This window comes from Simochromis diagramma, unplaced genomic scaffold (genome assembly GCF_900408965.1).
Source record: "Simochromis diagramma unplaced genomic scaffold, fSimDia1.1 OVJJ01000456.1, whole genome shotgun sequence".
Classification (NCBI taxonomy): domain Eukaryota; kingdom Metazoa; phylum Chordata; class Actinopteri; order Cichliformes; family Cichlidae; genus Simochromis; species Simochromis diagramma.
The window spans coordinates 787,119-804,379 of record NW_024387186.1 but is presented as its reverse complement, the minus strand read 5'-3'; the positions used below and the strand labels follow the sequence as shown (position 1 = coordinate 804,379).

The window sequence follows — 17,261 nt, the reverse complement described above, 5'->3', positions numbered from 1 at the left end:
AAAACTCCGCTTCAAAATCAAAACACGAAGAAGAACAAACGGCATTGAGAAACAAAGTAAACACAGCAAATTAAAAATTTATTTATTAGCCGAAAACTGGACAGTACACCTCTATCATAGAAAAATCAATGATTCAAACAAATATTAACTCAATTAAATAACAAATACAAACATAATGAATGAACTTAAATAAAATTATAAAGTAACAATATAAATAAACCAAAAGAAACAGAGGTCTCTTCACATAACAATGGATTCTCGATCTTTGGTTTTTACGTATTTGAACGACTTTTGAATGTGCCATGAGTTTGGGACATCATTCATAAATACTTGAAACACTCGTCTCACTCGTTCTGGAAGCTGCAGTTGTGAAAACAGCTTCTTTGACAGAGTGCATTTTACTGCTTGCGAGAACTCTGTGTTTTTCTGAAATGTGTTTGAAACGACCCTGTAAAGTTGGACTGGTTCAGGAGAAATTATGATTGAAGATGGTTTGCCTTTATAGACGGACTTACTGATGAAGTTTAGATTTAGTTTAATGCGATTATATTTGGAGGTCGGAACACCAGTCGCAGAACTTTTGTTGCTCTCCGGTAAGTTTCGGTTTCTGACCTGAACATTCGTGACATTTTTTTCTCAAATGTACATATTTATTTGTGTTTTGAGTTTAAAATTATTAATTAATAGCTGAATGTTAAGCTTAATGTAAGCCTCATGTGGTTTTTTCTTTTTAATTTACATGAAAAGTCGCAAAAATATCGAAGAGGATCTGCTGCTCTGTACGCATGCGTCCTTCAGTCCGTCACTCGGAGGTTCCCCTCAGGCAGCTCGGAGCTCAGGTGGAATAAAAACTGTCCTCCTTCTGCTGTAAAGGGAAACTGAGCGCTGCTGCTCGGGAGGCTGAAGAAGAACATCTCCAGGAGAACAGAGGGACCCTCATCACAGGGCGGGAACACGGCGCTAACCGGGCTAGCCGATAGCCGTTAGTAGCAGCAGTCCGTTTAAAGTGCTGTTTTATCAGGTAGGTTTGTTCATCATGTCACTAAATCCCGGGTAACCTCTGCTATCTGAAGCGTTACTAAACCAGCCAACCTAAGCTGAACGGTACACCTGTAAGGTCACATTGAAAGAATAACACGTGAGCGCCGGAGGAGCTTTAAAAGAGGCGGACCACGAAGTGAGCTAAAAATGGAGGATTTATGAATGGAGTCTGGTGTGTTAGCATTACTGCTAATTGTCGCCCTGTTTCCCCTCCCACAGAGTCCGAATCATGGCGGTCCAGGTGTCCGAGTCCGACCAGATCAAACAGGTAAGTGACCCCAAGAGTTTTCATGTCGACTCTGAGAAAAGAGGCTCAGAATTCAGAGGCACAAAGTCCGGTTACTGTGGCCTCCAGGGTCCATAGAAAGCCCGCACTGAACTGTACAGCAAGGAGTCTAAGGGGCTTGGAAAGAAAAGTGTCTGGACTTCTTTAGGTTGCTTGAAGATTTTTTTTTTTTTTTTTTTTTTTTTTTTTTTTTTTTTTTTTTTTTTTTTTGACAAAGCACAAAATACAGATATACAAATACAAAATAGCAAACACAATGTCAGGGGGTTCGTATAAAAAAGCAAAATAGACACAGTCTATCATAGAATCACATGATATTGAACAGGGAACATAGGTTTACGGTTTTGACAGCTTTTTGATTTTGAGAATGTTGTATGGTTTTAACATATTGTTTGGTTTCATTTAAAAAGCACCGAAAGGATGGTTTTGCGTTAGAAAATTTCGACTTATGTATATGAAATTTGGCCAATAATATCAATAAGTTAATCAAATAAAATTCGTTTGCCCTGTGCATGCTTGAAGACATTTCACTAGTGATGTGTCCAGCAACACTGACGCACCGACGCATGTATCACGCTAGTGATGCCTGTATCGGTGCGTGCGTCGCTTTAAGAAAAAGTCACGTGATCGATACAGCTGCTGTATCGCTCATTGCCAACGCGCCAAACTGTGTTTAAAAGGTACCGCATCTGCCAACGGAATGAGTCGCCACCAAAAAAACACAAAATTACTCTCGCAAAGACTAAAAAACACAAAACACATCTCTCCATAACAAAATGGAGCCCGAAAGAAAAAGAAATGGTTCTGCTGTGTGTGATCATTTTGATCTTTTAACTGCAAATAAGGTAATAGTTTGTCTGTCTTTGTTTCAGTGTAATCTATCAGAACAGGAAAAACAGCAATGTGACTTGAAGTTTAAATTATTTATTTCATTTGATGCAGGATAAATGTTGCATCTGTTCTGCGGAGCTTTCTTGCACAAACAAAAGCACATCCTCAGTGTTTAGGCATTACAGAGCCATACAGATGTCAGTATGGAGCAAAACTGTGTCGACGCAGTGTCGACACAGTTTGGGGAATGTGCTGAAACGCTTCACGAGGCCTCATCTACCCATCACTACATTTCACCTCTCGTCCGAGAAGCTTCTTCAGTTCTGGGTTAGCTTCTCGAATGAGTACTCCTTAGACTACGATGACCTGGATCACTGAGAACCTTCACAGATATACAGCAAGGAGGCCTGTGAGGGACAAAAAAGGAGAGAGCGACAGACCCGTAGGTAAAAATAAATAGATAAAAACAGAATCAATCAAAACAAACTCAAATACCGTCAATGCCAGAACACTGTGCCAGCTTATTGGGACCAATACATGAGGGGACAAGAAAGTAATTAGTTTTAATTTAGAAATGAAAAATTCCTTTAAAGAGTAGCTAAAAGCAATGCACATAAATAATAAATAAATGAAACCGTATAATTGAGAGATAGGATCATGAAATGTTTTTAAAGTAAAAAATTAAGCACGTAAATTAGAAAGTATGATAAAAGTAACTTCAAAGATAAAGTATTTAAGATAAGATAAAACTTTATTAATCCCTCGGCACAGCACCGACAGAAGTTACAGAGCGTGAGCAGAATATTATTTAAATATATATATATATATATATATATATATATATATATATATATATATACACACACATATATAAATACAGAGACATATATAAATAAAATATACGAAGGGGATAAATAGAATAAATAGAAATAAAAATAAAAAATACAAGTGAATTGCACATTTCAAGTATTGAGGTCTATTGCACCGCTGACTATTAACAAAAAGTATTGCATAAAAGGTATTGCACAGTGAAGTGAAGAGGCACTACAGCTTAGTTGTTCCCCCTGCCTTTGTCCTCCTGTCTCCCCTCCCTCTCCCCTCCAGAGAGGAGTTAAACAGTTTGATGGCGTGTGGGACAAATTTCAAATCAAATTCAAATTTTATTTGTCACGTACACAGTCATACACAGTACGATATGTAGTGAAATGCTTGGACAACTGCTCGTGACCTAAAGAAAACAGAAAAGGAAAAGGCTATGAATAAGATGGGGAAATAAATATGAAAAATTAAAAAGGGTAAATTTAACTAGGAAGGAATAAAATATAGATTAAGGTTAAAAATGAAATAACTGTACAACACAAATTAGAATGAAGGGTAAATTTAACTGGGAGAATAAGATAAAATATATAAATTAAAGTTGAAAATAAAATAACTGTACAACAAAATACACAATATAGAACTATATAAGAATGTATGAAGAAATATAAATAAATATATACACAATAACAGCAGCTGTACAAGTATTAACTGGAAATGAAGAATATAATGTCCAGTGTTGTGCAATCCACATTATGTCTTGTAAAGTGCAAATATGCTTAAAGTGATTTAAGTGATGAAGTGAAAACGATGTCCAGAATGTCCAGTGTGTGTAAGAACTGTATGTGTGGGTCAGTACTGTGTGGTGGTGTGATTGAGAGACCGTATCGCCTGCGGGAAGAAGCTCCTCCTCAGTCTCTCTGTGTTGGTCTTCAGGGAGCGGAATCGCTTTCCTGACCTCAACAGAGAGAACAGTCCGTTGTTGGGATGGCTGAGGTCCTTCACGATCTTCCTGGCCTTGGTCCAGCACCGCCTGCTGTAGATTGAGTGCAGGTCAGGGAGCTCGGAGCGGATGGTGCGCTCAGCTGACCGCACAACCCTCTGTAGAGCTCGTCTGTCCTGCATGGTGCTGTTCCCGAACCAGGTTAAGATGTTTCCCGCCAGGATGCTCTCTATGGTGCACGAGTAAAAGTTCCTGAGCACCTTGGAGGGCAGTTGGAAGTCTCTCAAGCGTCTGAGGTGGTAGAGACGCTGTCGGGCCTTTTTCACCACGGTGTTGATGTGACAGGACCATGACAGGTCCTGCGTGATGTGAACTCCGAGGTATTTGAAGCTGTCCACTCTCTCCACTGGGCACTCGTTGATGACGGGGGTCTGGTAGTTCCTCTCCTGCTTTGTGCTGAAGTCCACTATCAGCTCCTTTGTCTTACTGACGTTTAGAAGGAGGTTGTTCCTCTGGCACCAGTTCTCCAGATTCCTAATCTCCTTCAGGTAGGCCGTCTCGTTGTTATCAGAGATCAGGCCCACCACGACGGTGTCGTCAGCAAACTTGATGATGGTGGTGGAGCTGGTAGTGGCCACACAGTCATATGTGTACAAAGAGTACAGCAGGGGGCTCAGAACACACCCCTGGGGGGCTCCAGTGCTGAGAGTGGTGGAGGCTGAGACATGTCCGCCCATCCTTACTGCCTGTGGTCTGCCAGTTAGGAAGTTGGAGATCCACTGACACATAGATGAGCTGAGTCCCAGATGCTCCAGCTTGGTGGTGAGTGTGGAGGGAATTATGGTGTTAAATGCAGAGCTGTAGTCTATGAAGAGCATTTTAACATAATTCCCCCTTCTAGTGTCCAAGTGAGTGAGTGATGTGTGGAGGAGATGAGAGATGGCATCGTCTGTGGAACGATTTGGACGGTAAGCGAACTGTAGTGGGTCCAGTGTGTCTGGTAGTGAAGAAATGATGAAGTCTCTGACCAGGCGTTCAAAGCACTTCATCACTACTGAGGTGAGGGCTACAGGGCGATAGTCATTGAGAGAAGCAGGGTGGGGTTTCTTCGGGACAGGAACAATGATGGACTCTTTGAAGCATGTGGGGATCACCGACTGAGATAGAGAGATGTTGAATATCTCAGTGAACACAGGAGCTAGCTGGTATGCGCAGTCTCTTAGGATACGACCTGGGATGCCGTCTGGTCCTGCTGCTTTCCTGGTGTTCACTCTCTTGAAGGCTCTCCTTACTTCATGCTCGGAGATGACGAGCACGTTTCCGGTGCTGGCAGCATCTTCCTGTCTGCAGTTGGTAGCGCCGCTAGCACTAGCATTGTTGGAGTCCAAAGTACAAAGGAGTTTTTAAGTCTGTTAGTTCTTGTCTTTGGGAGAAGCAACCTGTCACTGAACAGACTCTTCTGGTTGTTTATGGCCGTGTGCAGAGGATGCCCAGCATTGTTCATAATGTCCAGCAGTTTTTTTTTGTTTTGTTTTGTTTTTTCTTTTCTTAGTGTCCTTTTCTCTGCCACTGTCACCAGAGTGTCCAGCTTCATGCTGACCACAGAGCTAGCCTTCCTGATCAAGGAATTTGTTCATTTCGCTTCTGTCAGTGCGCCCCAGTCCAGCTGTGGCTACAATGTAGCTTGCTATCACCAGTGTGTGAATGGATGGATGACTGAATGTAGTGTAAAGCGCTTTGGGGTCCTTAGTGACTAAGTAAAACGCTATACAAATACAGGCCATTTACCATTTATAAATGAAAATAAATTAAATAAAAATAAATCAAATAAAACAAGAAAATATTATATGGCATTATGAAAAAATTATAGTTAAGAAATGAATATCTGAAATGAAAAGCAAGTTGGTAAAAAGGGAGGTAAATGAATGGAAAAAGGTGAAACTTCAGGAAATGAAAAAAGAAGAAAATAAAAAAAAACAAAATGGTTAAAAGTTTTTGAAAAAGAATATTGAAGGGCTTATTTATGACAAATACACTATTCTTTGTAATACTGTTTTATGAATGGGAGCTTCTGTGCTGCACTTCGCTGAACATTTAGTTTTTCAGAGCAGTAGACTTTTTTTATTCCTTCACAAATGTGCTTTAGTAAACAAAAGGAGCAGCTCTCCAGCACACATGTAAATCTAATGCCAGAAATTGCACTAACGGTTCTACTTATGAGCTCCACCTGTAGCTGAATCATATTTTTTTTTTTTTTTTTTTTTTATTTCTAAAACTGAGCGTGCCTGAAGCAGCGAGAGGACTGAGGTTAAAACCTGTTTGAGGAAATTTCTTCCCAGACCTGAACCTCGGATCCTTCTCGGTCGTCTCTCAGATTTTTTTGCTGAGTTGCTGCTCTGCAGCCGTTTTCTGAGTCGTGTCTGTTTCCTGTGTTCAGTTTAAGGAGTTTCTGGGGACGTACAACAAGGTGACGGAGAACTGCTTCATGGACTGCGTCCGAGACTTCACCACGAGAGACGTGAAGCCCGAGGAGGTAAAAAAAGATGATTGGATGACGGAAACATGTGAGTGAAGGAACATCTGGATAAAATCCTCACAGCTGTTTGTGTTTCAGTCGAGCTGCTCCGAGTCGTGCCTGCAGAAGTATCTGAAGATGACTCAGAGGATCTCCATGCGTTTCCAGGAGTATCACATCCAGCAGAACGAGGCTCTGGCGGCTAAAGCTGGCCTGCTGGTTCAGCCGCGCTGACCCTGAACCTGGGCCAGGCCGGGCCGTGCTGGTCCAGCAGATCCTCCGGCGCTGTAAAAACAGCCTCTGAAGCTGCGCGTGAGGACGTTTTGTTGTAGTTTCTGACCTGAAGCTCCGCCCCCTCAGATTCTATCTGCAGGGTTAGTCGGCTGTTCTGTGCATCATGGGAAATGTAGTTTCAGATTCTTTATTAACATGCAGAATATTCCTTTAATGTGCACATTTGTCTTTTTATTGAACACAACGACCGACCGATGTGGTGGTGATGATGATGATGATGATGAGCTGACCTCATTTTTCATGTGTGGAAATAAAAATAATCCAACATCAGGAATGTGTGGATGTTTTCATCCCTGTTAGGAAGTGCTTTACTGCATCCGGCCTCACTCTGGCTCTGCTGCAGATCACACAGAGTCCTGAGAAACGTTCAGACCAGCTGCAGCGTTTCACATGATTCACCTGCTCGGGTTGGAGAGCTCGTTAAGTCTTGAAAGTTACTGATTAACCTGCTTTTAGTACTGAAGTGTTTCTGCAGCAGACCTTCGCTGACGGCCTTACTCTAAAGTCAAAGGTTAGTTTTATTGCATGTTGCATTGCAACTTATACCAAATGTACACTGTATAAAACAATCACTAAATCAACAGTGAATACAGACTACAAATTACAACGAGTAAAGACTGTGGCTGCATAATAAAAGCCGGGGTGTGTGGCTTTAACAGACCTGAGAGCAGTTGTTTTTTGTTTATAGTGACTTAGTTTTTCACATTAGAGCTGCCCGAACTCTAAGTTTAGCAGCCACCCCTGAGAAGGCTCCATCGCCTCTGCTTTCAAACCTGGATCTCTGAATCTCCAGGAGCAGCAGTGCCTCAGTGCTGTGGTAGAACGGAAGGGTTTCAAACGGTTTGTTGGGTAAGGCGGTGCCAAACCATCGACGCTCTGAGAAACAAATAATAGATTTTTAAACTGGATCTGAAATGCACTGGGAAGGCTAGAACAACAAAGTGATCAAACCCATGGAGACCATTCAAGTGTAGAACACATGACTGTCTCAGTTACAATTCAGTAATCTATTTGGGTACATTTGATGTACAGTAGGACTTTTATTTTGGAAGTCTGTGGTATTTGTCATTATTTCTCTGAGTGAGCACGACCACCATTCTCTGAGCCAGACTGGGTGCCAAAAAGTGATTTACTGAATGGGCAGTTTCTGCAGGTCAGATCTATCTGCAGCTTTTATCCCACCTGTCCGCACATTCTCATCGAATTACATTCCTCACAGTGAGTCACTGATGATGCACGAAGATAATCGCAGCAGGCAGAAGTTAAACACAGCACAGCTGACTGAACAGATCACATTTATGAGTGATGTCATGAAACTGACATCACTCAGAGTAAACAACGAGCGAGGTAGAGGAGAACTTTATTTTCCCTGTGTGGTTGTTTGAAGCAGACAGCAGTCCAACGAGCTGCATACATCCAAGACAGGGTAAGGAAGACTATGACTTGTACTTACCTAAAGACTTTAAATAACTCTTTATTTATTTATGATCAGAACCCCCCATGTTGGTGTTCTTGGCCCCCTGTTAAAAATCCCGGGGAAGCCCCTGCACAGCTAGCCCAGCTGCCTGCTTTACTTTTAATGCTAACCTCGCTGTGCTGCATTCCATGTAGCGGCGTGTCTCATTGGCTGACACCAAATTCCTTTCATAGGTGCGTCCAATCAGCGTCACCGTGTTATCTAGCTGGTGGCTCGCTGGCCCCGCCCCCTCTCTGGAGCTGGGAATGACAGTGAGGAAGAGGAGGGGAGGTCTCCGTTGGTGTCCGAGCAGCAACTTTGCCAGAGAAACGGAGAATCACCGACAGAAAGTCCGCGAAGCGAGTGGCGGATAGGGCTCAGAGCGGTGCTGTGACCCGGCAATTCCCCGGGGGATTGAGTCGTGAGACAGAGGCGGAGGTCGGGCTGAAGCAGGTGAGGCTTCCAGCGCTTTCTGTTCGCTCTCAAGTGGCTTTGTTATCAACAGGTGCCGCTAGCAGCTAGCAGCTAACGCTAGGCTCGAATAAAGTGCGTTTCTCCGAGCAGGGCGGCTCGCTGACGGGCCAAACCGACCCAGGTGTCCGAGTGTAGGCTGTGAACGGAGCCGGTCCGCCCCGGAGCCCTGTCGCTCGAGTGAGAGAAGCAGGAAAACACAGAGAGGCTCGAGAGTGAGCTAAGGTTAGCCAGCTGTCAGTGAGACAAACTCCAGGCTGGGGGAGAGGTACCTGCATACACCGTTCGGCTTTCTTTATTTCAGTTATTCCACCTCAGCAGCGATTAAAAGCGCCATTTTTACTAAAACGCCGCCGCGTAGACCTGCTGAAGTTCACCTGAGTGCTGGACAACCGGTCAAACTACAGGAAGCTGTATTTACAGTGAGCTTCTTATTTCCTTGTACAGAGAAATAAAGCGTTCATTTCCTGTTCCCTGCCGCTCCCCGTGACTGCCGTGGAAGGAAATGTGTTTTTGAATGGAGCGTTATCAGGGTCCGAGATTACCGAGGACTCAGTGGCAGTGGGCGGCTGGGATTCAAACCTTCAGTCGGTGTGAGGGACAAGCCCAGCCCGGCCTCCTCACGCAGTCCTCTCAGCGTTTGGGGTTTCTTTATTTTTTCTCTCTTGTTTGTTTGTTTGTTTGTTTGTTTGTTTGTTTTTACCCCGCATATATGTTCCCAGTCATGTTTTGTGTGCTTTTTTTGGCTTTATTCTTCATTTATTTGTTGTTGTTTTTTAAACAAACAAACATGTGTGACGGGCATTCAGTAAATAGTTACTTTCTTTCCTAATCTGTTTTTGAATTTCTTTATTTTTATTTTTTGCCCCACAATTTTATTAATTCTTTTTTGGTAAATTGATTTTTTTAAGTTTACATTTTCCTCATAAATATTTGTACATTTTAGTCATTTTTGGAGGGAATTTTTTGGGATCTTTTTGTTTTATTTTACATTTTTTAAAGTAACGTTTTTTGTCAATATTTGAATTCTTTCCCTTTTTTATTATTTTGATATTTGAGTTTAGAAAAAGTCATACCTTTATGAAAAAACGAATTAATTCATGGTATGTGTTTCTTGTAAATTTGTAGTTCTCTGCTCTTGTTTTGGGGGATTTCTGTCCTAAATATTTGAGTTTCTTGTGAATGTGGGCGGTGTTAAGATGTGACCCCGCCCTCCCAGCAGCCTGTCGGTGAAGGCCGACAGGCTGCACTGTGAGTCGCTGCATTATTATTAGACTATTTTCAGCGTGACCTTGTGCTGGTTTGTCTCACTGCTGTGGACAGAGTCGTGGTTCTGCAGCTTCAGCAGATAAAATTTGGAGAAGTTTGACGTTTACCTGTTTAATGTTTACCTGCGTTTGCCTTCCAATCAGACATGTCTGTGGGCGGGGCATTGCTCCAGAGAAAGTGGTGGCTCCATCAGAGCCGAGTCGGCATATTTTAAATTTTACTTGTTCATTTATTATTTTTTAATAGCCTTTATTGGATGGAGACAGACAGGAGGCACAGTGGGGGGGTCGGACTCGTACCCGGCTTCCTGGCCATGGATCACACGGTCGCCAGCTCACCCTCTGAGTAAACTGGTGCCCAGAATTCATTTATCTGATTGAATTTCTGTGAATAAAGTTACGATGCAGTTGCTGTGAATGTTGAGTCTTACAAAGAGCATAGTTTGGATGCGAGCGCAGGTCCCACTAAAGGGCGTCACGCCCTCACGCCACCATCACAGGGTCTGTCTGGGAGATCTCAGTCAGACGAGGAGCTGCTGGAGGTCGCCGTGCTCCTCCTGTGCCTCCTCACACTGAGGAGCGGATGCTGGTCCGGTCCCGGCGTCTACTCCTCCTCCTGATGCTGCTCACAGACGCAGCAGGTGTGGAGGAGCTGCATTACCTGTGCAGCATGAACAGGTTGCAGCAGGCACGAGGACACAGAACACTCCCCTTCCTTGTTGCTGCTGCTCTGATCACACCTGTGCAGGTGAGACAGAATTTGTCACCTTTCAGTGTGAGCTGTTCACAGGGCAGTCGGCTCTCGGGCGCTAGATGTTTCATCTGATGACATCAGGGCTGCCTTGGAGTCCCACGGCGTGTTTGGGCGCGGTGAAGTGACCGCGGTCGGCGGCTGGTTGGATGTGACTCATTGCTGCATTTGCAGTTTCTTGCACATGGTCACGGTTCAGCTGCACATGCGTGTCTGGCGTGTTTGTGGAAAGTTTTCTCACCTGTAAGAGTTTCACATCAGGGCTCCAGACTCTGAGTGCTCTCCACCTTTAAGATGCAGCTCCCCTTGCTGTGTGTTCGGCTCTCAGACCTCAGACCCAAATGAAGGAATAAGATGAGTGAGGCTCTGCAGGAGAAGTGAGTTTTCTCTGAGAACTACTAGTGTTTATCTTTTTGGAGAAGGAACCATTGAACTTGTTTTGTATTTTTCTGATTTATTTTGAAGTCAGAGCTTTCCCTAAAGCTCGTCTTTGTTGTCCTTAATAAGGCTGGTGTTATCTGTGAGGGTGCTGTGGAAGTCAGGTCGGGTGCCTGTGTTTGGTTTCCTCGTCAGCGGATGTAGGTTTGCTTCTGCAGCACAGGAAGAAAGCTGCAGATTAGGGCAGCACGATTTTGCATAAAATGATAATCACGATTTTTTTGGCTTAGAATTGAGATCACGATTCTCTCACGATTTTCTTTTCCAGTATAAATATTTATTGCACTTATTAACTGCACATCAACTTCGTAACAGTTGAGACTGAACATAAAAACAATAAATAAACATAAAAACAACAAATGTCTCACGTTTTGTTGTTGCCGCAAAATGTTGTACTGCTTGAAATTCCGTCTCCACCGTTGCTCGACGCTGCGTGTATAGAGCAGGTAGTGCAACAATAGAAAAATAGTTGCGGGACGGCACTGTGTAGCGTTTGTCTAGGGTGTTGATCATTTTCCTAAATCCCTTGTTTTGCACAGTGTTGATGGGAGCCATATCTTTGGTCAGGTGATAAGTAATAGCCTCCGTAATTTCTTTGTGCCTGCGGGAGGTCGACGGGTATAGGGAAGCGCTGTATAAGGTTCCCGTTATTAATGTTTGGGTGGTTGACCGGGACGGATTTTCTCCTGTCACTTTCTCGTCATCCCTGACGTGCTCTCCGTTGTTTTTTTCCCTGCTAATTTTAGCATCATCAGCACAGCTTCTGTATCACGTGGTATAAGGCTCCGCCCTTGTCATTTGTTGAGCAGGAAGAGTGAGCGCTTGTTTTCATGCAGATTACCGGATCAAAATGCGGTACAATCGTCGTCGTCTTTTTTCTTTTTTCTTTTTTTCTTTTTTTTTTATTTTTTTTTTTAAATCGTTGTCATTTGGAAATGAGATGCACATAAGTATGAATCGAGATCGCGATTTTCTAACGATTAATCGTGCAGCCCTACTGCAGGTGTTGTGCGAGCTGGATGTGGAGGGTCATCGGCTGAATTTCAGAGAGCGGTGGGAGCCTCACTTTACCCTCCACGCAGAGCGCTGGTGAAGCAGTGAGGTGAGGACGGGGCTGAGGGCGTCTGGCCAAAGAGAGACAGACGTCCTCTGTTCTCAGGAATGCTTGCTGCTTCTCCGGCCTGATTGGGGGGCTTGTGCCGGGGCCGACTGGTCACTGCTGTCTGATTTGGTCCATTTGCGTCCTCAGGCAGTGGGACACTGCTGAAGTCCAGGTGTATATGAGGACTGAGTTTAGTCCTTTCCATGCGTATATTTTTTTTTAAATATTTTACAAAATTTCCTTATTTAATCTGCCAGAGACCAGCACCTTCTACTTTTACTTCACCGGACAGTCTGATTGCTTTTATTTTGAAAGATCCAGCCCTTCCTGTCTCGTGCTTCCTTCCTCACAAACATGGCCCTGCTGACCAGTCTGTCCTGCTCAGGTGAGCTGGTTAGTTAGTGGTTTAGGAACCAGTTCTTCACCTGTTGCAGGTTCTGGTTCTGGTGCAGGACCTCCAGACTAGAACCAGGACTACATCACCAGCTGCAGTCCAGCGCAGAGGTGGAGAACTTCGTCCGCAGGATGAGAGCCTTAGTGGAGAAGCAGCAAAGAGACGTGACAGGAAGGACTGGGAACTTTCAGAATAAGAGCCAGGACGTTGCTCTCCAGTCAACCGATCAGATTTTGTGAGAACGTGAAAGGCTGTTAGAGGCTGTGGTGTTTCTGGAGGGTGGGGGAGGAATCAGTGTCACGTTCAACATGTTTAAATCCACTCGCGTGTCAATGTCTCAGATGAGACTTTCTTTCAGTTTGATGGGTTTTTGTTGCTCACATAAAATAATTGAAGTTGTTTTTGTTCCGTTTCAGTGTGTCCGCCCTCCACTCCCTCCTCTCTGTTTTCCTGTCTGGTACAGGCTGGTACAGCTGTGTGTGTGTGTCTGTCTGTATGTGTCTGTCTGTGTGTGTCTGTCTGTGTGTGTGAGACAAAACTCATTCACACTCATAAAGTTCTGAGAACAGTGGGTGGAGGAAGGTGGATGGGAGGGGCTATTATCAGGATTGTTATTGATTGTTTATCTTGATCGAGTCACATGATCAGTAACATGAAACAAACTTGGATTAATCCTGTCGCTGCAGTCTGTCAGATTAAATGTTGGACTGTTTGTTTCTGGGAACAATCTCGTGTTGGTTGTGTGAGCTCGTCTTTGTCATAGTTGTGTAATTGTCTCGGTGGGACAAATGTCTCTTCAGTCTCTGAGGAAGACAAACTGCTAACACACCGAATGACTTAACCTCTGTGTTTTTACAACCACTGGAGGCCAAATGTGAATGATGACAGTGAAACGTGCCCAGAGGGCGGCGTGCGACAGGACGGGTGGCGTGTTGAGTTACAACATGCCCTTTCTGATGGTTTGAGGGCAGCGATCCAGCAGGAAACTGCTTCAAGTCCTGATCAGCTTCAGGCTTTTCCAGCCAAACTGGGTTTCAAACCAAGCTCCACCCCTTTCCCCGCAAACCAAAACACTCAGCAGGAGGGCTCGTCCACTCTTCCTCACCCCCTCAGCTGATTCTCTTCCACCACTGACTTTTTCTTTCTGCTGTAGGTCAAACACCTGCAGTCGTACCGGTCTTTAATGAAGCCATCAGTTTTACGCTCCCGGAGTCACGTTTGCTACAGGAAACCTCACAAAGTGCATTCTGGGTAACGGTCAAAGGCTGGTGTCAGCCTGTGGGAGAGGTGCGTGCTCAGCGTTAGTGGGAGCACATGCATCCACAGACCAGGATCATCTTCATCTGCTGAATTTTGTAAATCTGTCGGGTGTCTCTGAGGCGGTTAGGCGGAAACGGTTTCTCTTTTTATTCAGTCAAACCTGTGATTTCACTGAATTAGACAACGTGAGCGCTCAGTGCAGCTCCTCGGACGTGTAGGTTTCTGAAGACTCGGGTCAGGACGCCGTGCAGTCAGAGATGGAGCCGGGCGCTTGATGGAGCGGCTCGGGGCTGCAGTGCATGTGTGAAACCCAATGAATGAGTTGGTCCGTGTGATTCATGAGTGCACGGAGCTGTTTGTGGTCCAGGAAACTGAATCCAGCGAACTGTCTGCAAACCCTAAGCTTTGAGTATCAACTGATACTCGAGTACTTGTCTGACTGCAGCGGTCGTTAGTACTCAGGTGTGTTTACCTGGACACACAGTTGAGGACAGATTTCACATATTTAATTCTGTAAGCAGAGCCTTGCTGGTTATTGTGTTTGCACTCCTGTCACTGTAAACGTAGATGACCTCTGCGAATACTAAAGATGCTGGGGGGGCTGAGAGCGGGGGTCAGGCTTTGGTTGCATATCTCACGATTATTTTGTGTGTATGTAACAGTGTGTGCCTGTAAACGAGCGCGTGCCCTCATCAGGTCGGTGTGTTTGTGCACAGCTCAGAGACGAGAGCTGAAAGTGTGGATCGATGTTTGAATCCCGGCTCTGTGTTTTTGGGACGCGCTCCCTTCCCCCATCACAGGAATGCTGTTCCCAGGCTGCCTGGCATTCCTCACTGTGCATCATGGGCCGTGTGTGTCACAGATAACATACAAACATGTTATTGTGTTACTGAGATAAGGCCTCCATCCGTCTGTTTATTTTTACCATCTCTCTCTTTTTTGCTTTCCATTCGTCGTTACCTCACTCGCTCTCTGCCTCCCCTGTTTCCTGACCTGAGCGCCGGCCCTCGTCCCTCCCACCTACCCGGACCACCCGGCTGCAGACAAAGCCATCGTTGTTATGGTTACGTGTATGGAGTGGGCGGCGGTCTTGGTATTGTTGCCTTTGAACTAATGACCGAGCTTCATCTGGCGCTGCTGTTAACCCGCTGCACCTGTCACTAAACCAGCTGTTTGTGTCCCGCACATCTGGCTGAATGTTCGGCGCCCGTCCTGTTCAGACTTTATGGACAGAACGTCCTCACAGTTTGTGAGCAGAAGGTGGAGGACAGAGGTCTCAGCAACGGGTGAGGAGCAGGGAGTAGAAGTGCCTCCTAGCTGGAGGACACCTGGGGGAGAGCCGGTGACAGTTTCAGGAACTCCTCGGTGCTCCTGCAGAGGAGCCGGGGCAGCGAGGTCTTCCCTCTCTGAGCTGCAGATAAGCGTTCGAAAATGGAGAGGTTTGAACGTGGGGTGGATGTTTGGGGTCTTGTGATTGGATAAACTGTTTGCCGACCTGACGTCTCTCTGACTAGCAGCGCCGATCGCTTCACCTCGTCGTTGCCGTTTGTAGCTTGTGCGGCAGCGAGAAGGTTCCCGTCGTGACATTAAAATGCTGTGATGGTGAAACAGGTGTGTCATGTGACTGTCCTTACTTCCTTTTTAAAGTGATCCTGCTGTGCTTCATCAGCTCCACCCTGATGAAAAGCTGCTGAGTGTTACCTGGTTGGCGTCACGCCTTCATAAATGTATCCGGTTTCCTGTGACCTGTCAGTTAGGGCTGCCACAAACGATTATTTTGATTGTCGACTAATCAGATCATCATCCATTGGACGTAAAACTACAGCTTATTGCACCAGCAGCATCTGCTCTTATATAACTATCATTAGCTTACTGCTTTAAGTGTTTAAGGTGCTAACTAAAAATAAAGACAAGATGATAGTTTATTAAATTTTAATGAAATTTGCAGATTGTTTCGGTGAAGTTTAATAAAGTCCTTGCTATCTAAAATATAACAGGACACCGGAGTAAATTCTGGAGCATCTCACACTTCTGATAATCAGCTGTCTGCTTTACGTTTATTCAGCTGTGTAAAAACTATAACTTTAATCTCAGCCAAACCGATTTACTCAGGAACAAATAAAACACTTTAAAAAAAAAAAAGCCAAACAATAACATTTTTAAGTTGTGTAAGTGACTTATATATCATGTTTACCCCGAGTAGCGAAAGACGGCGGTGGGTTTGAAGCCGGGAGTCCGGTGTTCTCACGGCTCTAGTGAGCCTTGCCCCCGGCTCGCTATCGAGCTAGTGGGTAACAGACATCTCCGAAAATGTCGGAGCACTTTTAAAAATATGTGGTGTCTTGATAAACTGAGCAGATATTTGAGGTTCACACAGCTACATTCTCGCCTGAAAATATGTTAAACGTTTATTTTGTGACCCAGAAAGAATAATAAGAGTAATTGTCACTACCCGATCCGTACCGGAAACCCGATCGGTACCCCGCATGCGCGAAAGGTGTCTACTTCCGGTCAAAGCATTTTACGATAGTTACAGGTCAGAGTATCTGTTAAGATGTTAAGAATAACAAGTATCTCTTAAAATGTTTCCGATAATGAAACATTTAATATAATGTAGAGAAAAACAAAAAAATAAAAAGATAGACTCCCGATCCGTACCGCGCATGTGCAGGGGTTTTCTTCTTCTTCTGTTCGTTTAATGGCAGTGTACTCCCCAGTGTACGAGGATACCGCCACCTGCTGACTGAGCGAATGAACCCTATTGTAAACTGAATTAGCGTCATTACAAACGTGTGTTAAATTTGATTTAGTGATAATCGAGTGTGTTTATGCTTGTCTGTGTGGAGAGGATTGTTGGAAAAGTGATGATAATGTCCGCTATCACTGTCAATTGCCAGTAAACACTTCATCTGGCTGCTGAATCTTCGCATGACATATTATAAAGTCTGTATTATTAACTCTGTCATTAGGCACCATTCTTCTTATTTTACGGCGCTGTTGTTCAATCAGGGAACGCTCTCTGTTGAGGAGAAAAGCAAAAATTTGTTGCGGATACGGATTATCCATTGTTTAAATGTCCCGATAGTCAAAAAGGAGGCAGAGCTGTTGAGAAATGCTAGGAGCTAACTGGGCGCTAACCGTATCATTCAAATATATTGAATGTCGCAATGTTGGCAAAGAGAGGAAGTGACGTAAGATTTGCGGATGCGGGGTACCGATCGGGTTTCCGGTACGGATCGGGTAGTGACAGTAATATTAAAACTTTTTATGTATTCTCCTTTTAACTTGTACAGTATCTTAACTCAATTAAGAACTCCGCTAACCCAAAAGCTATAAAAACTATTGGTGTTTGTGAAAAAATCAAGATCTTTCAATCACTTTATTCTTTGGCTTGA

At 44.3% G+C, this 17,261-nt stretch overlaps 2 protein-coding genes across 9 annotated transcripts in view; both read left to right on the top strand.

The window, feature by feature from the left end:
- The first annotated feature begins 341 nt into the window (after nucleotides 1-341).
- On the top strand, nucleotides 342-6,996 carry timm9 (translocase of inner mitochondrial membrane 9 homolog). Of its 2 annotated transcripts, XM_040049814.1 has the most exons (5): nucleotides 342-593; nucleotides 748-1,021; nucleotides 1,261-1,309; nucleotides 6,355-6,450; nucleotides 6,532-6,996. In XM_040049814.1, exons 3-5 carry the CDS (start codon nucleotides 1,271-1,273, stop codon nucleotides 6,664-6,666), a joined length of 270 nt encoding a protein of 89 aa, XP_039905748.1. In that variant the 5' UTR covers nucleotides 342-593; nucleotides 748-1,021; nucleotides 1,261-1,270; the 3' UTR covers nucleotides 6,667-6,996. The 2 variants fall into 2 exon arrangements, with proteins under 2 accessions (XP_039905748.1, XP_039905749.1); XM_040049815.1 differs by lacking the exons at nucleotides 342-593; nucleotides 748-1,021 and adding an exon at nucleotides 1,028-1,177.
- Nucleotides 6,997-7,113: 117 nt separating this feature from the next.
- The window catches only part of LOC120745129 (MAGUK p55 subfamily member 5-A-like), a 32,683-nt gene continuing 22,535 nt past the window's right edge, over nucleotides 7,114-17,261 (top strand). For 2 of the 7 annotated variants that reach the window (XM_040049811.1, XM_040049812.1), the window contains exon 1: nucleotides 8,377-8,635. The gene's annotated coding sequence lies outside the window, so the exon portion shown is untranslated. Of the gene's footprint in view, nucleotides 7,238-8,128; nucleotides 8,153-8,337; nucleotides 8,636-12,113; nucleotides 12,385-13,050; nucleotides 13,074-17,261 lie in introns of those variants that run through there. The other 5 variants (XM_040049806.1, XM_040049808.1, XM_040049810.1 and 2 more) reach the window with 5 other exon arrangements.

Excerpts from the sequence above, each read along its gene's own strand:
- timm9 (XM_040049814.1), top strand. The coding sequence starts at position 1,271 with ATGGCGGTCCAGGTGTCCGAGTCCGACCAGATCAAACAG. Across the intron at positions 1,310-6,354 it reads AGTCCGACCAGATCAAACAG|TTTAAGGAGTTTCTGGGGAC; the intron begins GTAAGTGACCCC and ends TCCTGTGTTCAG. Across the intron at positions 6,451-6,531 it reads GAGACGTGAAGCCCGAGGAG|TCGAGCTGCTCCGAGTCGTG; the intron begins GTAAAAAAAGAT and ends TTTGTGTTTCAG.